The sequence below is a fragment of the Somniosus microcephalus genome, chromosome 1 (genome assembly GCF_052327205.1).
Source record: "Somniosus microcephalus isolate GS21.2 chromosome 1, FLI_Smic_1.0, whole genome shotgun sequence".
Classification (NCBI taxonomy): domain Eukaryota; kingdom Metazoa; phylum Chordata; class Chondrichthyes; order Squaliformes; family Somniosidae; genus Somniosus; species Somniosus microcephalus.
This window is the reverse complement of record NC_140987.1, coordinates 316453941-316473285: the sequence shown is the minus strand read 5'-3', so window position 1 is coordinate 316473285 and position 19345 is coordinate 316453941. Positions and strand designations below refer to the sequence as shown.

The 19345-nt window shown below is 53.6% G+C and overlaps 1 protein-coding gene across 4 annotated transcripts in view; it reads right to left on the bottom strand.

Annotated features, from left to right (window-relative positions):
* Positions 1-12172, bottom strand: part of LOC147124867 (nuclear pore glycoprotein p62-like) — an 84493-nt gene extending 72321 nt beyond the window's left edge. The window contains exons 1-3 of one of the 4 annotated variants that reach the window (XM_085994128.1): positions 12091-12172; positions 9571-9874; positions 3604-4052 (exon numbers count right to left, since the gene is read on the bottom strand). In XM_085994128.1, coding sequence (XP_085850254.1) covers positions 3604-4052; positions 9571-9866 — 745 coding nt within the window. In that variant the 5' untranslated portion in view covers positions 9867-9874; positions 12091-12172. The other 3 variants (XM_085994137.1, XM_085994118.1, XM_085994108.1) reach the window with 3 other exon arrangements.
* Positions 12173-19345: the final 7173 nt, after the last annotated feature.

Sequence of the window (19345 nt, the reverse complement as noted above, 5' to 3'; positions counted from 1 at the left end):
AAATTACCACTAATGGTGTGGAGGACAAATTCTTGGAATGCATGCGAGATGGTTTCCTGGATCAGTATGTGGAGGAACCAACCAACCAGGGAACAGGCTATTCTGGATCTGGTACTGTGTAATGAGAAAGGGCTAATCAATAATCTTGTGGTAAAGGGGCATTTAGGGACAAGTGACCATAATATGATTGAATTTTATATTAGGTTTGAGAGTGATGTAGTCCAATCTGAAACTAAGGTCTTCAATCTAAACAGAAAAAACTACAAGGGTATGAGGAACAAGTTGACCATGGTAGATTGGGAGACTACATTAAAAAGGTATGAAGGTGGATATACAATGGTGAACATTCAAGGAAATAATGCATAATTTTCAACAAACATAAGCCTCTAGGGCATAAAAACCCAAAAAGGAAAAGCGATCCAACCATGGCTAACAAAAGAAATTAAAGCTAGTATTAAGTCAAAGGAGGAAGCTTAAAGTTGCCAGAAAAAGCAGTCAGCCTGAGGATTGGGATCTTTTTAGAAATCAGAAAAGGGGGACCAAGAAATTGATAAAGGGAAAATGGAATAAGAGCACAAACTAGCAAAAAATATAAAAACGGATTGTAAAAGCTTCTATAGTTATGTGATGAAAAGGAAAAGACTGGCGAAGGTAAATGTAGGTCCTTTACAGTCAGACGGGAGAATTTACAATGGGGAATGAGGAAATGGTAGAGAAATTAAATAAATACTTTGTTTCTGTCTTCACTGAGGAAGACAAAAAACTTCCTAGAAATACGAGAAAACCAAGGGTGTGGTGAGAATGAGGAACTTAAAGAAATTATTAGTTAAAAAAAAAAAAAACAGTACTAGCAAAATTAATGGGACTAAAAGTCAATAAATCTCAAGGACCAGATGACCTACATCCTAGGGTTTTGAAAGAGGTGGCCATTGGGATAATGGACGCATTGGTTGTCATCTTCCAAAATTCTATCGGTTCTGGAATGGTTCCTGCAGATTGGAGGATAGCAAATGTGAGAAAGGATGGAGAGAAAAAAAAAGGGAACTACAGACCTGTTAGCCTCACATCAGTAGTTGGGAAAATGCTGGAATCTATTATAAAGGATACAATAACTGGGCACTTGGAAATTAATAGTAAGATTGGGCAGAATCAACGTGGATTTATGAAAGGGAAGTCCTGTTTGACAAACCAATTGGAGTTCTTTGAGGATACAACTAGTGGGGCAGACAAAGGGGAACTGGTAGATGTGGTGTATCTGGATTTTCAGAAGGCCTTCAATAAGGTCCCACACAAGAGGTTGGTGAGTAAAATTAGGGCACATGGAATTGGGAGTAATATACTAGCATGGATTGAGAATTGGTTAAGACAGAAAACAGAGCAGGGATAAACCGATCTTTTTCAGGATGGCAGGCTGTGACTTGTGGGGTACTTCAAGGATCGGTGCTTGGGCCCCAGCTATACATAGAAACAAACAGAAGATGGGAGCAGGCCATTCGGCCCCTCGAGCTTGCTCCACCATTCAATGAGATCATGGCTGATCATCCAAATTCAGTACCTTGTCCCTGCCTTCTCCCCATATCCCTTGAGCCTTAATTAAATATATTCAAGAAGGAGTTAGATATATTTCTTAATGAATTGGCCTCAACTGCCTTCTGTGGTAGAGAATTCCACAGGTTCACCGCTCTGGGTGAAGAAATTCCTCATCAGTCCTAAATGGCTTACCCCTTATCCTTAGGCTGTGACCCCTGGTTCTGGACTCCCCAGCCATCAGGAACATCCTTCCTGTATCTAGTTTGTCTAGTCCTGTTAGAATTTTGAAAGTTTTAATGAGATCCCCTCTCATTCTTCTAAACTCCAGCGAGTATAAGCCCAATCGACCCAATCTTTCCTCATACATCATTCCTGCCATCCCAGGTATCAGTCTGGTGAATCTTCGCTGCACTCCCTCCATGGCAAGAACATCCTTCCTCAGATAAGGCGACCAAAACCGCACACAATACTCAAGGTGTGGTCTCACCAAGGCCCTGTACAACTGCAGCAAGACATTCTTGTTCCTGTACTCGAACCCTCTCGCTACAAAGGCCAACATACCATTTGCCTTCTTAACCGCCTGCTGCACCTACATGCTTACCTTCAGCGGCTGGTGCACAATGACACTCAGGTCTCATTGCACTTCCCCTTCTCCCAATCTATTGCCGTTCAGATAATAATCTGCCTTCTGTTTTTGCCACCGAAGTGGATAATCTCACATTTAGCCACATTATACTGCATCTGCCCAATCACCCAACCTGTCCAAATCACACTGGAGTTTCTCGGCATCCTCCTCACAGCACACACGCCCACCCAGCTTTGTGTCGTCTGCAAACTTGGATATATTACATCTAGTTCCCGCGTCTAGTTCATTAATATATAGTGATGAATAGCTGGGGTCCTAGGACCGATCCCTGCGGTACCCCACTAGTCACTGCCTGCCACTCGGAAAAAGAACACAATCTATATCAATGATTTGGATGAGGGGACTAAATGTAACATTTCCAAATTTGCGGATGACAAAGCTAGGTAGCAGTGTCAGTTGCGAAGAGGCTTCAAGACAATCTTGACAGTGGGTGAGAACATGGCAGATAGATTATAATGTGGATAAATGTGAAGTTATCCACTTTGGTAGAAAAAACAGAAAGGCAAAGTATTTCCTAAATGGTGAAAGATTGGGGAATGCAGGTGCTCAAAGGGACCTGGGTGTCCTTGTACGAGTCACTGAAGGTGAATGTGCAGGTGCAGCAAGCCATTAGGAAGGCAAATGGTATGTTGGTCTTCATAGCAAGGGGATTTGAATACAGGGGTAAAGTAGTCTTACTCCAATTATATAGGGCCTTGGTGAGGCCACACCTGGAGTACTGTGTACAATTTTGGTCTCCTTACCGAAGGAAGGATATACTTGCCATAGAGGGAGTGCAACGAAGGTACACGAGATTGATTCCTGGGATGGCGGGACTGTCGTATGAGAAGAGATTGAGTAAACAAGGCCTGTATTCTCTTGAATTCAGAAGAATGGAGAGGGGGTCTCATTGAAGCATTCAAAATTATTATAGGGCTTGATAGGGTGGATGCTGGGAGAATGTTTCCCTTGGCTGGGGAGTCTAGAACCAGGGGCCACAGGCTCAGGATAAAGGGTAGGCCATTCAGGACTGAGATGAGAAGAAATTTCTTCAGAGGGTGGTAAATCTTTGGAATTCTCCACTCCAGAGGGCTGTGGAGGCTCAGTCATTGGGTATATTCAAAACAGAAGTCGATAGATTTCTGACATCAAGGGGTATGGCGATCGGGCTGGTGAATGGAGTTGAGGCAGAAGATCAGCCATGATCTCATTGAATGATGGAGCAGGCTCGAAGGGCCGAATGGCCTACTCCTGCTTCTTATGTTCTTAAATAGCTTCAGGTTTTTTGGTAACTGAGGACACCACAGCTCCTGCCCCGTCTGACATTTCCAATAAGAGCTGAACTTGAGTGGTGTGGAGAGTGAAGAAATGAAGCATCCCCTCACCCAAGCTTCTACAGCGTGTGGAGTGTGAAGAAATGAAACATCCCCGCACTGCGGTGTACCTACCTGTAGCCTGAGCCCCGAGGGAGAGTGGTGCTGCTGGTTTGGGGGCTGCTGTTGTGGTTGCTGGAGTGCCAAAGCTGAAGCCAGCGAGTGTGGGTGTTGGCGTTGCGCTGGTGGCCGTGCTGAATCCAAAGCCGCTGGCTGCAGTGGTCTGGGTTGGGACAGCCAGGGCCGCGGTGAATCCAAACCCAGTGGAAGCTGCTGGCTGGGCTGTGGAGCAGGCACCGAGTGCAAAGCCCCCTGCAGCCGGCTGTGCTGGGACAGTGCCGAAACTAAAGGCTGCTGGAGCTGCGGTCTGGGCCGTTGATCCAGAGGGCAGAGAGAAGCACGAGGTGGTGTTGGTGGTAGTGGTGGCTGCAGCTGCAGTGTTGGCAGCAGGCACATTACCAAAGGAGAAGCCTGAGACCGGCTGGGCTGCCGGGCTACCAAACCCTAAACTCGCTTTATTCATCCTGCAGAAAAAAAACAAGTTTTGGTTAAAAACCTAGCATCACTCACTGGGTGGAACCAGAGCCAGGCAAAGATAAACCAGCCTCCCACCCCTCCTATAGTGCAGTGAACCAAACATACCACACATGCAAGGCGCTATCAGCAGCTAAACTACAGCAATAAACATTCCCCCCAATATAGTCAGAACAGCACAGAAGGAGGCCATTCGAGTCTGTACCGGCTCTCTAGTGCAGTCCCATTCCCCCACTCTATCCCCATAGCCCTGCAAGTTTATTTCCCTCAAGTGCCCACCCAGTCTCCCCTTGAAAACAGTGAGTGTCTCCACTTCCATTGGCAGCGAGTTCCAGGTCATCACCACTCGCTGCGTAAAAAAGTTTTTCCTCATACACACCCCCCCCCTGTATCTCTTGCCCAAAACCTTAAAATCGGTGTCCCCTAGTCCTTGTACCATCAACTAGTGGGAACAGCCTTTCCCCATCTAGCCTATCCAAATCAGTCATACTCTTGTACACATCTATCAAATCACCCTTCAACTTCCTTTGCTCTAATGAAAACAAATCCAGCTTCTCCAACCTGTCCTGGTAGCTAAGATCCCCCATCCCCAGAACCATCCTGGTAAAACTCCTCTGCACCTTCTCAAAGGCCTTCACATCCTTCCTAAAGTGTGGTGACCAGAAGTGGTTCAGCATAACTTCTCTACTTTTGTACTGAATACCTCTATTTATGAAGCCCAAGATCCCATATGCTTTGCTAGCCACTCAATATTTCCTGCCACCTTCAGGGACCTATGCACAGTAGCTCCCAGGTCACTCTGTCCTTGCACACTGCCAAAATGCATCACCTCACACTTCTCTATTAAATTCCATCTGCCACTTGTCTGCCCATTCTGCTAGCCTTTCTATGTCCTGTTGCAGTCGATTGGTATCATCACTGTTTGCCACACCCCCAAGTTTGGTGTCATCGGCAAATTTAGAAATTCTACTCTGTATTCCAATATCCAGGTCATACATATATCAGAAAAAGCAGTGGCCCCACCACTGTCTACCATCCTCCAGTATGAAAAACAGCCATTTACCACAACTCGCTGTTTTCTGTCCTTAAGCCAATTCCTTATCCAAGCTGCCACTGACCCTCAATTTTGTTAACCAGCCTTCTATGTGGTACTTTGTCAAACACCTTCCTAAAATCCACATAGACAACATCCATTGCATTCCTTTCATTGATCCTCCCTGTTACTTCATCAAAAAATTCAATTAGTCAAACATAATTTTTTCCTTGATTGTTCTGAAAACTTTACCCACCACTGATGTTAAACTGACTGGCCTGTAGTTACTACGATTGTCCTTACACCCTCTTGAACAATGGTGTCACATTTGCCACTTTCCAATCCTCAGGCACCTCCCCCACATCTAGGGAAGATTGGAAAATTATGGCAAGCCCTTCTGCTATCTCCTCCCCAATTCCCTTAGCAACCTGGGACACAATCCATCTGGACCAGGCGACGTATCCCCTCGAAGCATACCTAGCCTGTCTCGTACATCCTATCAATTTTCACCCCTTCCATTGCTTGTACCTTTTCCAATTCTACTGATATTTTGTCAGCATCCACCTCCTCAGTAAACACCGATACAAAGTACTCCGAGTATTCTAGCCTTGCCCTGTGCCGCGAAGCATATATCACCTGCATTGTCCCAAACAGGCCCCAGCCCACCTCTTCCTACCCACTTACTGTTTACATGCTATTAGAAGATTTTTGGGTTCCCTTTTATGTTAACTGCCATTCTACTCTGCCAATTATTTTCATCTTCACTTCCCCTCAATTTATTGTATTTGGTCTGGTTCTCCCTTGAAGAATTCACCTGACATGCATCATACACCCTCTTTTGTTTCATCATCTTCTCTATCTCCCTCGTCATCCAGTTAGCTCATACTTTGATTCCCTTACCCTGCCCTCTTGTTGGAATGTACCTAGCCTGTACTTGGAACATCTCCTCCTTAAAGATCACCCATTGTTCCATTACAGTTTCCCCCCCCCCCCCAAAAGTCAGTCTTTGGTTCCATTTTAACCTGGCTAGATCCTTTCGCAACCCACTGCCACTGAAGTTAGTCCTATTCCAGTTTAGAAGTTCCACTCTAGCTTGTTATTTGCTCCTCTCCATTGCTAATCTAAATTTTATGATACGATAATCACTTGTACCCAAGTGTTCTCCCACAGACCTGGCCCACCTCATTCCCCAGCAATGCCTCCTTCCTAGTTGGGCCAAGAACATACTGGTCAAGGAAATTCTCCTGAACACATTTCAGAAATTCCTCCCCTCCTTTCCCTTAGCATTATCCCAATCGATATTTGGGTAATTAAAGTCCTCAAATATCACCACTCTATAGCTCTTGCATATCTCTGCGATTTCCCTGTAGATTTGCTCCTCTACCTCCCTCTCACTATTTGGATGCCTGCAGAATACCCCCAATAGCGTGATCATACCCTTTTTGCTCCTTAACTCTAACCAAATGGATTCTGTCCTTGTCTCCTCAAGAACATCCTCCCTTTCCAACACTACAATGTCTTCCTTAATCAGCACTGCCACCCCACCTCCCTTTTTTCCTTCCTTATCTTTTCTGAACACCTTGTACCCTTGAATATTAAGTGCCCAGTCTTCACGGTTTTTAAGCCACATTTCCATTATTGCCACAGCTAATTGTGCTTGTAGCTCACCAACCTTATTCACCATGCTTTGCGCATTTATGTACATGCATTCTAAACCTATTTTTGACTTTTAGTTTTTCTTCGTCTGCTATCTAATATGGTACAATTACCACTTATAGTACTAGAGAAGAAAGTAGTACTAGAAGAACATAAGAAATAGGAGGAATAGGCCAATCGGCCCCTCGAGCCTGCTCCACCATTCAATAAGATCATGGCTGATCTGATCTTAACCTCAAATCTTCTATCACTCTCCATCCACCCGAGCCCATGTGATCTCCCGGGAGAGGCGAAAAACCAGATAAAAAACCCAATGGCCAATTTGGGAGAAAAAAAATCTGGGAAATTCCTCTCCGACCCATCTAGGCGATCACTCTGTCCCTATATTTTCTACAGTACTTACCTTCTGTAAAGGCAATCTCCACCCCAGCCAGCAACAGGAATAAAACCATCTCCTGAAATCTAACACAGAATTAGAACACAGTAGGAGCAGAACCAGGCTACACGGCCCCTGGGCCCACTCCACTACCCACAGGGCCATGACCATTCCGAACCTAGACTCATGTCCAATATCCTGCCCGCTCCCCGTAACCTTTAATTCCAGGAAACTATCTATTTCTGTTTTAAATTTATTTAATGATGTAGCTTCCACAGCTTTCTGGGGCAGCAAATTCCACAAACCTACCACCCTGAGTGAAGAAGTTTCTCCTCATCTCAGTTTTGAAAAAGCAGCCCCTTATTCTAAGATTATGCCCCCGAGTTCTAGTTTCACCCATCATTGGGAACATCCTCACCGCATCCACCCAATCAAGCCCCTTCACAATCTTATATGTTTCAATAAGATCGCCTCTAATTCTTCTGCACTCCAATGAGTAGAGTCCCAATCTAAACCTCTCCTCACATGACCACCCCCTCATCCCCGAGATTAACCGAGTGAACCTTCTTTGTACTGACTCGAGAGCAAGTATGTCTTTTCTTAAGTATGGACACCAAAACTGTATGCAGTATTCCAGGTGCGGTCTCACCAATACCTTGTACAACTGCAGCAATACCACCCTGTTTTTATATTCTATCCCCCTAGCAATAAAAGCCAACATTCCATTGGCCTTCTTAATCACTTGCTGCACCTGCATACTAACTTTGAGTTTCGTGCACCAGGACCCCCAGATCCCTTTGTACTACAGTACTTTCCAGTTTCTTGCCATTAAGATAATAACTTGCTCTATGATTTTTCCTGCCAAAGTGCATAACCTCACACTTTCCAGTATTGTATTCCATCTGCCAAATCTCTGCCCACTTACTTAGCCTGTCTATGTCCCTTTGCAGGTTTTTTATGTCCTCCTCACTCACTACTTTCCCTCCCATCTTTGTATCATCTGCAAACTTTGATATGTTACACTCGGTCCCCTCCTCCAAATCATTAATATAGATTGTAAAGAGTTGGGGACCCAGCACTGACCCCTGTGGAACACCACTAGTTACTGGTTGCCAGTCTGAGAACGAACCATTTATCCCAACTCTCTGCTTTCTGTTAGAGAGCCAATCCTCCACCCACGCCAGAATATTACCCCCAATCCCGTGATTTTTTTTATCTTGAGCAATAATCTAGTGTGGCACCTTGTCAAATGCCTTTTGGAAGTCTAAATACACTACGTCCACTGGTTCCCCTTTATCCACCCTGTATGTTACTTCCACAAAGAACTCAAGCAAATTTGTCAAACATGACTTCCCCTTCACGAAACCATGCTGAGTTTGTCCTATTAAAATTATGTTTATCCAAATGTCCCATTACTGTCTCCTTAATAATGGACTCTAACATTTTACCAACCACAGATGTTAGGCTAACAGGTCTATAGTTTCCAGCCTTCTGCCTACTACCCTTTTAAAATAAGGGTGTTACATTAGCAGTTTTCCAATCTGCCAGGACCATTGCTGAGTCCAGGGAGTTTTGAAAAATTACCAATGCATCCACAATCCCTACCGCCACTTCCCTCAAGACCCTAGGATGCAAGCCATCAGGTCCAGGGGATTTATCCGCCTTGAATCCCATTATTTTACTAAGTACCACTTCCTTAGTGATTTTGATCGTGTTTAGCTCCCCCCCTCCTAGAGCCCACTGTTTGTCCAGTGTTGGGATATTCTTAGTGTCCTCTACCATAAAGACTGATACAAAATAATTGTTCAGTGTTTTTGCCATCTCAATGTTTCCCACCATTAATTTCCCAGTCTCATCCTCTAAGGGATGAACATTTACTTTAGCCACCCTTTTTCTTTTTATTTAACTATAGAAACTCTTACTATCTGTTTTTATATTTTTTGCTAATTTACTTTCATAACTATCTTCCCTTTCTTAAATCAATCTTTTAGTTATTTTTTGCTGTCTTTTAAAGACTTCCCAATCTTCTATCCTCCCACTAGATTTGGCTACCTTATATGCCCTTATTTTTAGTCGGATACTATCCTTAATTACTTTACTTAGCCACGGATGGCTCTTTTCTTTTACACTTTTTTCCTCAGCGGAATATATATTTTTTGGAAGTTGTAAAATAACTCCTTAAATGTACACCACTGATCATGTATCCAACACTCACTCTTATGCACCTTATTCCTCTTTTCTACTCCTACATGCTGGTGCCCATCCCCCTGCCAAGCTAGTTTAAACCGTCCCCAACAGCTCCCTACATATCCTCCCTAGTACACACCCCCTGTAAATCCCCCTATATTCATTGTCTCCCCTGCCGCCGTCCCCCCCCCATCCCAGTACACTTTGAAGAATATGTATATTGAAGATTGGTGCATGGACTGCCAGTGCGACCTACCCGAGTGAGAAGCCTCCAGCAGTAGAGGTTGCTGCTGGCTGCACTGGCAGGCAAAATCCAGTGGAAGGGGCTGTCCCGGCAGCAGGAGTGGTGAACGAGAACAAGCTGGCATTGGGTGCGGAGGTGGTAGCTGCTGCAGCAGCAGCTGCCTGCTGTGGTGTTCCAAAGCCGAAGCCACCTTGGGAGCCTCCAGCATTGCTGCCAAAGGAAAATCCAGCCGGTGTTGCTGCGGCGGTCTTAGGAGTTGCAAACGAGAAGCTGCTGCCCACAGCTGGACTCCCGAAATTAAAGCTCATTCTGAATCCTGTGGGAAAAAGACCAAAAAATGAAACCAGCAACATGTTACTGGCAAAGACTGTCATTTCTCCTGCACTGTGTCAAGTGCACGGTGAGTACACTGTACACAGTCCTAACTGCACTGGGACCTGGGCACGCACTCTGGACCCCAGCTACAGTCTTCCCTCACTGTGTGTATACACACACACAGTCTTCCCTCAGTGTGTGTGTGTGTGTGTGTGTGTGTGTGTGTGTGTGTGTGTGTGTGTGTGTGTGTGTGTGTGTGTGTGTGTGTGTGTGTGTGTGTGTGTGTGTGTGTATACAGTGTCTTCCCTCAGTGTGTGTGTACACGTGTCTTCCCTCAGTGTGTGTGTACACGTGTCTTCCCTCAGTGTGTGTGTACGTGTGGCGCGCGTGCGTGCGTGTAGCGCGCGCGTGTATACAGTGTCTCCCGTGTGTCGTGCGTGCGCGTGCCGTGTCTTCCGTGTGCGTGCGTGTACAGTGTCTTCCCTCACTGCGTGTACAGTGTCTTCCCTCACTGCGTGTAGTGTCTTCCCTCACTGCGTGTACAGTGTCTTCCCTCACTGCGTGTAGTGTCTTCCCTCACTGCGTGTACAGTGTCTTCCCTCACTGCGTGTACAGTGTCTTCCCTCACTGCGTGTACAGTGTCTTCCCTCACTGCGTGTACAGTGTCTTCCCTCACTGCGTGTACAGTGTCTTCCCTCACTGCGTGTACAGTGTCTTCCCTCACTGCGTGTACAGTGTCTTCCCTCACTGCGTGTACAGTGTCTTCCCTCACTGCGTGTACAGTGTCTTCCCTCACTGCGTATACACAGTGTCTTCCCTCACTGCGTATACACAGTGTCTTCCCTCACTGCGTGTATACACAGTGTCTTCCCTCACTGCGTGTATACAGTGTCTTCCCTCACTGCGTGTATACAGTGTCTTCCCTCACTGCGTGTATACAGTGTCTTCCCTCACTGCGTGTATACAGTGTCTTCCCTCACTGCGTGTATACAGTGTCTTCCCTCACTGCGTGTATACAGTGTCTTCCCTCACTGCGTGTACAGTGTCTTCCCTCACTGCGTGTACAGTGTCTTCCCTCACTGCGTGTACACAGTGTCTTCCCTCACTGCGTGTACACAGTGTCTTCCCTCACTGCGTGTACAGTGTCTTCCCTCACTGCGTGTACACAGTGTCTTCCCTCACTGCGTGTACAGTGTCTTCCCTCACTGCGTGTACACAGTGTCTTCCCTCACTGCGTGTACACAGTGTCTTCCCTCACTGCGTGTACACAGTGTCTTCCCTCACTGCGTGTACACAGTGTCTTCCCTCACTGCGTGTACAGTGTCTTCCCTCACTGCGTGTACAGTGTCTTCCCTCACTGCGTGTACAGTGTCTTCCCTCACTGCGTATATAGTGTCTTCCCTCACTGCGTATATACAGTGTCTTCCCTCACTGCGTATATACAGTGTCTTCCCTCACTGCGTATATAGTGTCTCCCCTCACTGCGTATATACAGTGTCTTCCCTCACTGCGTATATACACACAGTGTCTTCCCTCACTGCGTATATACAGTGTCTTCCCTCACTGCGTATATACACACAGTGTCTTCCCTCACTGCATATATACACACAGTGTCTTCCCTCACTGCGTATATACACAGTGTCTTCCCTCACTGCGTATATACACACAGTGTCTTCCCTCACTGCGTATATACACACAGTGTCTTCCCTCACTGCGTATATACACACAGTGTCTTCCCTCACTGCGTATATACACACAGTGTCTTCCCTCACTGCGTATATACACACAGTGTCTTCCCTCACTGCGTATATACACACAGTGTCTTCCCTCACTGCGTATATACACACACAGTGTCTTCCCTCACTGCGTATATACACACAGTGTCTTCCCTCACTGCGTATATACACACAGTCTTCCCTCACTGCGTATATACACACACGGTCCCCCTCACTCTCAGTGAGTATACTCACTCGGTCTCCCTCACTCAGTGTATATACTCACTGTGTATATACTCACTCTTAGTGTATATACACTCTCAGGCCTCGCTCTCCCGGTCTTGCTGCGTCACAGCGCGGGCCAGACAGAAGGACCCCAGCACGGTTGCCCTGCGTGCGCCTATCTGACTGGTTGAGCTCCGCCACACTCGGCCGCTTGGCGAATTCGCAAGATAACACTTTCTCAGCCCCAAGCGTGGGTACATGTGCAGCAGCGCCTCACCAGCTGCTAACAGGCCAACATCAGTCCGGCTCCAGGACCCGCCAGGAACAACGCCATTGATTGGCTGATTCGTGGGCGAGGGGCGGCTGCTTAAATTGGGCGGCCTGGACACATGGTCACGGGCTGGTTGCAGCTGATTGGCTGGAGCAACGGTCAATCAGCGGGCCCGCCATTTCCCCGTTGTTTGCAGTTGTCATGGTGATCGGATAGAGCGGAGCATCGACCCTGGAACAGGTGAGAGAGCGGCTGGGAGAGCGGAACGGGGGGAGGGAGAGAGGGGAGAGCGGAACGGGGGGAGGGAGAGAGGGGAGAGCGGAACGGGGGAAGGGAGAGAGTATATATTTATACACTCAGGGATATATCTGTTTGTACACTGTATGGATAGATCTGTATTTTTGTGTACAACCACGAATGTTTTTCGATGCTTTGGCAACATAAGAGGTACCTTGTCATCATGCCAATAAAGCGATTTGAATTGAATTGAATTGAGAGGGGAGAGCGGAGCAGAACGGGGGGGGGTCGGGTAGGAGAGAGAGAGAGCGGGGAGGAGAGAGCAGAGGGGGAGAGAGAGAAGGAGGAGGAGGGGAGAGAGAGAGGGAGAGAGGAGGAAGAAGAGGAGAGAGAGAGAGAGGGAGGAGAGAGAGAGAGGGAGGAGAGAGAGAGAGGGAGGAGGAGAGAGAGAGAGAGAGGGAGGGAGGAGGAGAGAGAGAGGGAGGGAGGAGAGTGAGGGAGGGAGGAGGAGAGAGAGGGAGGGAGGAGGAGGAGAGAGAGAGGGAGGAGGAGGAGAGAGAGGAGGAGGAGGAGGAGAGGGAGGGAGGAGGAGAGAGGGAGGAGGAGAGAGAGGGAGGGAGGAGGAGAGAGAGAGAGAGGGAGGGAGGAGGAGAGAGAGAGAGAGAGAGGGAGGAGGAGGAGAGTGAGGGAGGGAGGAGGAGAGAGGGAGGAGGAGAGAGAGAGAGAGAGAGGGAGGAGGAGAGAGAGAGAGAGAGAGAGAGAGAGAGGAGGAGAGAGAGAGGGAGGAGGAGGAGAGAGAGAGGGAGGAGGAGAGAGAGAGAGAGAGGAGGAGAGAGAGAGAGAGAGAGGGAGGAGGAGAGAGAGAGAGGGAGGAGGAGAGAGAGAGAGAGAGGGAGGAGGAGAGAGAGAGAGAGGGAGGAGGAGAGAGAGAGAGAGAGGGAGGAGGAGAGAGAGAGAGAGGGAGGAGGAGAGAGAGAGAGAGGGAGGAGGAGAGAGAGAGAGAGAGGGAGGAGGAGAGAGAGAGAGGGAGGGAGGAGGAGAGAGAGAGAGAGAGAGGGAGGAGGAGAGAGAGAGGGAGGAGGAGAGAGAGAGAGAGGGAGGAGGAGAGAGAGAGAGAGAGGGAGGAGGCGAGAGAGAGGGAGGAGGAGAGAGAGAGGGAGGAGGAGGAGGAGAGAGAGGAGAGGGAGGAGGAGGAGGAGAGAGAGAGAGGGAGGAGGAGGAGGAGAGAGGGAGGAGGAGGAGAGAGAGGGAGGAGGAGGAAAGAGGGAGGAGAGGGAGGAGGAGGGGAGAGGGAGGAGGAGGAGGACAGAGAGGGAGGAGGAGGAGAGAGGGAGGAGCAGGAGGAGGAGGAGGAGAGGGAGCAGGTGGAGAAGGAGGAGAGAGAGGGAGGAGGAGGAGGAGAAGGAGGGAGAGAGAGGGAGGAGGAGGAGAGAGGGAGGAGGAGGACAGTGAGGGAGGAGGAGGAGGGAGGAGGAGGAGAGGAGGAGGAGGAGAGAGGGAGGAGGAGGAGAGAGGGAGGAGGAGAGAGGGAGGAGGAGGAAGAGGAGAGAGGGAGGAGGTGGAGGAGAGAGAGGAGGAGGGGGGAGAGAGGGAGGAGGGGGGAGAGAGGGAGAAGGCGGAGGGGGGAGAGGGAGGAGGAGGGAGAGAGGGAGGAGGCGGAGGGGGGGAGAGAGAGGAGGGGGGAGAGAGGGAGGAGGAAGGGGGAGAGAGGGAGGGGAGAGAGGGAGGGGGGAGAGAGGGAGGGGGAGAGAGGGAGGAGGGGGAGAGAGGGAGGAGGGGGGGAGAGAGGTTGGAGGAGGTGGGGAGAGAGTGAGGAGGAGGAGAGGGGAGAGAGGAGGAGGAGAGGGGAGAGAGAGGAGGAGGAGTGGGGGAGAGAGGAGCGGGAGGAGGGGGGAGAGAGAGGAGGAGGGGGAGAGAGAGGAGGAGGGGGTTAGAGAGGAGGAGGTGGGAGAGAGGAGGAGGATGGGGGAGAGAGAGGAGGAGGAGGTGGGGGGAGAGAGAGGAGGAGGAGGAGGAGGGAGAGAGAGGCGGAGGAGGTGGGGGGAGAGAGAGGAGGAGGGGGAGAGAGGGAGCAGGAGGGGGGAGTGAGGGAGCAGGAGGGGGAAGAGAGGAGGAGGAGGGGGGACAGAGGGAGGGGGAGAGAAAGGAGGAGGAGGAGGGGGGAGAGAAAGGAGGAGAGGGGAGAGAGTGGAGGAGGAGGGGGGAGAGGGAGGAGGAGGGGGAGAGAGGAGGAGGAGGAGGGGGGAGAGAGAGGAGGAGGAGGTGGGAGAGAGAGGAGGTGGATGGGGGAGAGGGGAGGAGGAGGAGGAGGGGGGAGAGAGGGAGGAGGAGGGGGGAGAGAGGGAGGAGGAGGGGGAGAGAGGGAGGGGAGGAGGCGGAGGGGGAGGAGAGAGGGGGGAGAGAGGGAGGAGGGGGGAGAGAGGGAGGAGGGGGGAGAGAGGGGAGAGAGGGAGGAGGAAGGGGGAGAGAGGGAGGGGGGAGAGAGGGAGGAGGCGGAGGGGGGAGAGAGGGAGGAGAAGGGGGAGAGAGGGAGGAGAAGGGGGAGAGAGGGAGGAGGGGGGAGAGAGGGAGAGGGGGATGAGAGGAGGAGGGAAGGGGGAGAGAGGGAGGGGGAGAGAGGGAGGAGGAGGGGGGAGGAGAGGGAGGGGGAGAGAGGGAGGAGGAGGGAGAGAGAGGAGAAGGAGGGGAGAGAGAGGAGGAGGAGGAGGGCGGGAGAGAGGAGAGGAGGAGGGGGGGAGAGAGGAGGGGGGAGAGAGGAGGAGGGGGGGAGAGGAGGAGGGGGGAGAGGGAGGAGGTGGGGAGAGAGAGGAGGAGGAGGGGGGAGAGAGAGGAGGAGGAGGGGAGAGAGAGGAGGAGGGGGGAGAGGAGGAGTGGGAGGAGGGGGAGAGAGGAGGAGGGGGAGGGGGGGAGAGAGGAGGAGATGGGGGAGAGAGGGAGGAGGAGGGGGGGAGAGAGGGAGGAGGCGCAGGGGAGAGAGAGAGGAGGACGGGGAGAGGAGGAGGGGGAGAGGAGGATGGGAAGGGGGAGAGAGGAGGAGGAGGGGGAGAGGACGAGGAGAGAGAGGTGGAGAGAAAGGAGGAGGAGGAGGGGGGAGAGGGAGGAGGGGGGAGAGAGAGAAGGGGGGGCGAGAGAGAAGGGGGGTGAGAGGGGGGAGAGAGGAGGAGGAGGGGGGAAGGTGGAGGAGGGGGAGGAGGGGGAAGGTGGAGGAGGGGGGGAGGGAGGAGGAGGGGGGAGAGAGGGAGGAGGAGGGGGAGAGAGGAGGAGGGGGGAGAGAGAGGAGGGGGGGAGGGAGAGGAGGAGGGGGGAGAGAGGAGGAGAGGGGGAGAGAGAGAGGGGAGAGAGTGGAGGAGGAGGGGGGAGAGAGGAGGAGGAGGGGGCAGAGAGGAGGAGGGGAGAGGAGGAGGGGGAGAGGAGGAGGGGGGAGAGAGTGGAGGAGGGGGAGAGGAGGAGGGGGGAGAGCGGAGGAGGGGGAGAGCGGAGGAGGGGGAGAGCGGAGGAGGGGGAGGAGGGAGAGAGGAGGAGGGAGAGGGAGAGAGAGGGGGAGAGGGGAGGAGGAGGGAGAGAGAGGCGGAGGAGGAGGGGGGAGAGAGAGGAGAGGGGGGAGAGAGAGGAGGAGGAGGGGGGAGAGAGAGGAGGAGGGGGGAGAGAGAGGAGGAGGGGGAGAGAGAGGAGGAGGAGGAGGTGGGAGAGGAGGAGGAGGAGGTGGGAGAGAGAGGAGGAGGAGGGAGAGGAGGAGGAGGAGGGGGGAGAGAGGGAGGAGGGGGAGAGAGGGAGGAGGAGGAGGGGGGAGAGAGGGAGAAGGCGGAGGGGGGAGAGGGAGGAGGGGGAGAGAGGGAGGAGGAGGAGGGGGGGAGAGGGAGGAGGCGGAGGGGGGAAAGAGAGGAGGGGGGAGAGAGGGAGGAGGAAGGGGGAGAGAGGGAGGGGGGAGAGAGGGAGGAGGAGGGGGGAGAGAGGGAGGGGGAGAGAGGGAGGAGGGGGGAGAGAGGTTGGAGGAGGGGGGAGAGAGGGAGGAGGAGGAGGGAGAGAGGAGGAGGAGGAGGGGAGAGGGAGGAGGAGGAGGGGGAGAGTGAGGAGGAGGAGAGGGGAGAGAGAGGAGGAGGAGGGGGGGAGAGAGAGGAGCAGGGGGAGGGGGGAGAGAGAGGAGGAGGGGGAGAGAGAGGAGGAGGGGGTAGAGAGGAGGAGGTGGGAGAGAGGAGGAGGATGGGGGAGAGAGAGGAGGAGGAGGTGGGGGAGAGAGAGGAGAGGGGGAGAGGAGAGAGAGGAGGAGGAGGTGGGGAGAGAGAGGAGGAGGGGGAGAGAGGGAGCAGGAGGGGGGAGAGAGGGAGCAGGAGGGGGAAGAGAGGGAGGAGGAGGGGGACAGAGGGAGGGGGAGAGAAGGAGGAGGAGGGGGGAGAGAAGGAGGAGAGGGGAGAGAGTGGAGGAGGAGGGGGGGAGAGGAGGAGGAGGGGGAGAGAGGAGGAGGAGGAGGGGGAGAGAGGAGGAGGAGGTGGGAGAGAGAGGAGGTGGATGGGGGAGAGAGGGAGGGGGGAGAGAGGAGGAGGAGGGGGGAGAGAGGGAGGAGGGGGGCGAGAGGGAGGAGGAAGGGGAGAGAGGGAGGGGGGAGAGAGGGAGGAGGAGGGGGGAGAGAGGGAGGAGGAGGGAGAGAGAGGAGGAGGAGGGCGGGAGAGAGAGGAGGAGTGGGGAGAGAGGAGGAGGGGGAGAGGAGGAGGGGGGAGAGAGGAGGGGGAGAGGAGGAGGGGGAGAGGAGGAGGAGGGGAGAGAGAGGAGGAGGAGGGGGGAGAGAGAGGAGGACGGGGAGAGGGGTAGAGAGGAAGAGGAGGAGTGAGAGAGGAGGAGAAGGAAGAGGAGGGAGAGAGAGGAGGAGGGGGGAGAGGAGGAGTGGGAGGAGGGGGGAGAGAGGAGGAGGGGGAGGGGGGAGAGAGGAGGAGATGGGGGAGAGAGGGAGGAGGAGGGGGGGAGAGAGGGAGGAGGCGCAGGGGAGAGAGAGGAGGACGGGGAGAGGAGGAGGGGGAGAGGAGGATGGGAAGGGGGAGAGAGGAGGAGGAGGGGGAGAGGACGAGAGAGGTGGAGAGAAAGGAGGAGGAGGAGGGGGAGAGGGAGGAGGGGGAGAGGGAGGAGGGGGGAGAGAGAGAAGGGGGGGCGAGAGAGAAGGGGGTGAGAGGGGGGGAGAGAGGAGGAGGAGGGGGGGAAGGAGGAGGAGGGGGAAGGTGGAGGAGGGGGAGAGAGGAGGAGGAGGGGGAGAGAGGAGGAGGGGGGAGAGAGAGGAGGAGGGGGAGAGAGAGAGGAGGAGGGGGCAGAGAGAGGAGGAGGGGAGAGAGAGGAGGGGGGAGAGGAGGAGGGGGGAGAGAGTGGAGGAGGGGAGAGTGGAGGAGGGGGAGAGCGGAGGAGGGGGAGAGAGGGAGGAGGGGGAGAGAGGAGGGGAGAGAGGAGGAGGGAGAGGGGAGAGAGAGGAGGAGGGGGAGAGAGGAGGAGGAGGGGGGAGAGAGGGAGGAGGCGGAGGGGGAGAGAGAGAGAGGAGGGGGGAGAGAGGAAGAGGAGGGGGAGAGAGGAGGGGGAGGGAGGAGGAGGGAGAGGGGAGAGGGAGGAGGAGGAGAGGGGAGGAGGAGGGGGAGAGAGGAGGAGGAGGGGGGGGAGAGAGGACGAGAGAGAGAGAGGGGGAGAGAGGAGGAGGAGGAGGAAGGAGGAGAGGGGGGAGAGAGGAGGAGGAGGGGGGGAGGAGGCGGAGGAGGGGTGGAGAGAGAGGAGGAGGAAGAGGGGGGAGAGGCGGAGGAGGTGGGAGAGAGAGGAGGAGGAGGGAGAGAGGAGGAGGGGAGAGAGGAGGAGGGAGGAGGGGGAGAGAGGGAGGAGGGGGGAGAGAGGGAGAAGGCAGAGGGAGGAGGAGGAGGGGGGAGAGAGGGAGGAGGCGGAGGGGGGAGAGAGAGGAAGGGGGAGAGAGGAGGAGGAGGAAGGGGGAGAGAGGGAGGGGGAGAGAGGGAGGAGGAGGGGGGAGAGAGGGAGGGGAGAGAGGGAGGAGGGGGGGGAGAGAGTGAGGAGGAGGAGAGGGAGAGAGAGGAGGAGGAGAGGGGAGAGAGAGGAGGAGGAGGGGGGGAGAGAGGAGCAGGGGGAGGGGGAGAGAGAGAAGGAGGGGAGAGAGAGAGGAGGAGCGGGTCGAGAGGAGGAGGTGGGAGAGAGGAGGAGGATGGGGGAGAGAGAGGAGGAGGAGGTGGGGGGAGAGAGAGGAGGAGGAGGAGGGGGGAGAGAGGCGGAGGAGGTGGGGAGAGAGGGAGCAGGAGTGGGGAGAGAGGGAGCAGGAGGGGGGAGTGAGGGAGCAGGAGGGGGAAGAGAGGGAGGAGGAGGGGGGACAGAGGGAGGGGGGAGAGAAAGGAGGAGGAGTGGGGAGAGAAGGAGGAGAGGGGAGAGAGTGGAGGAGGAGGGGGAGAGAGGAGGAGGAGGAGGAGGGGGGAGAGAGAGGAGGAGGAGGTGGGAGAGAGAGGAGGTGGATGGGGAGAGGGAGGAGGAGGAGGAGGGGGGAGAGAGGGAGGAGGAGAGAGGGAGGAGGAGGAGGGGGAGAGAGGAGGAGGGGGAGAGAGAGGAGGAGGGGGAGAGAGAGGAGGAGGAGGGGGGAGGGAGAGGAGGAGGGGGGAGAGAGGAGGAGAGGGGAGAGAGGAGGAGAGGGGAGAGAGTGGAGGAGGAGGGGGGCGAGAGAGGAGGAGGAGGGGAAGAGAGAGGAGGAGGGGAGAGAGAGGAGGGGGAGAGGAGGAGGGGGGGAGAGAGTGGAGGAGGGGGAGAGTGGAGGAGGGGAGGAGAGGAGGAGGGGGAGAGGGGAGGAGGGGAGAGAGGAGCGGGAGAGAGGAGAGGGGGAGAGAGAGGAGGAGGGGGAGAGAGGAGGGGAGAGAGGGAGGAGGCGAGGGGGAGAGAGAGGAGGGGGAGAGAGGAGAGGAGGGGAGAGAGGAGGGGGAGGGAGGAGGAGGGAGAGGGGAGAGGGAGGAGGAGGAGAGGGAGGAGGAGGGGGAGAGAGGAGGAGGAGGGGGGAGAGAGGACGAGA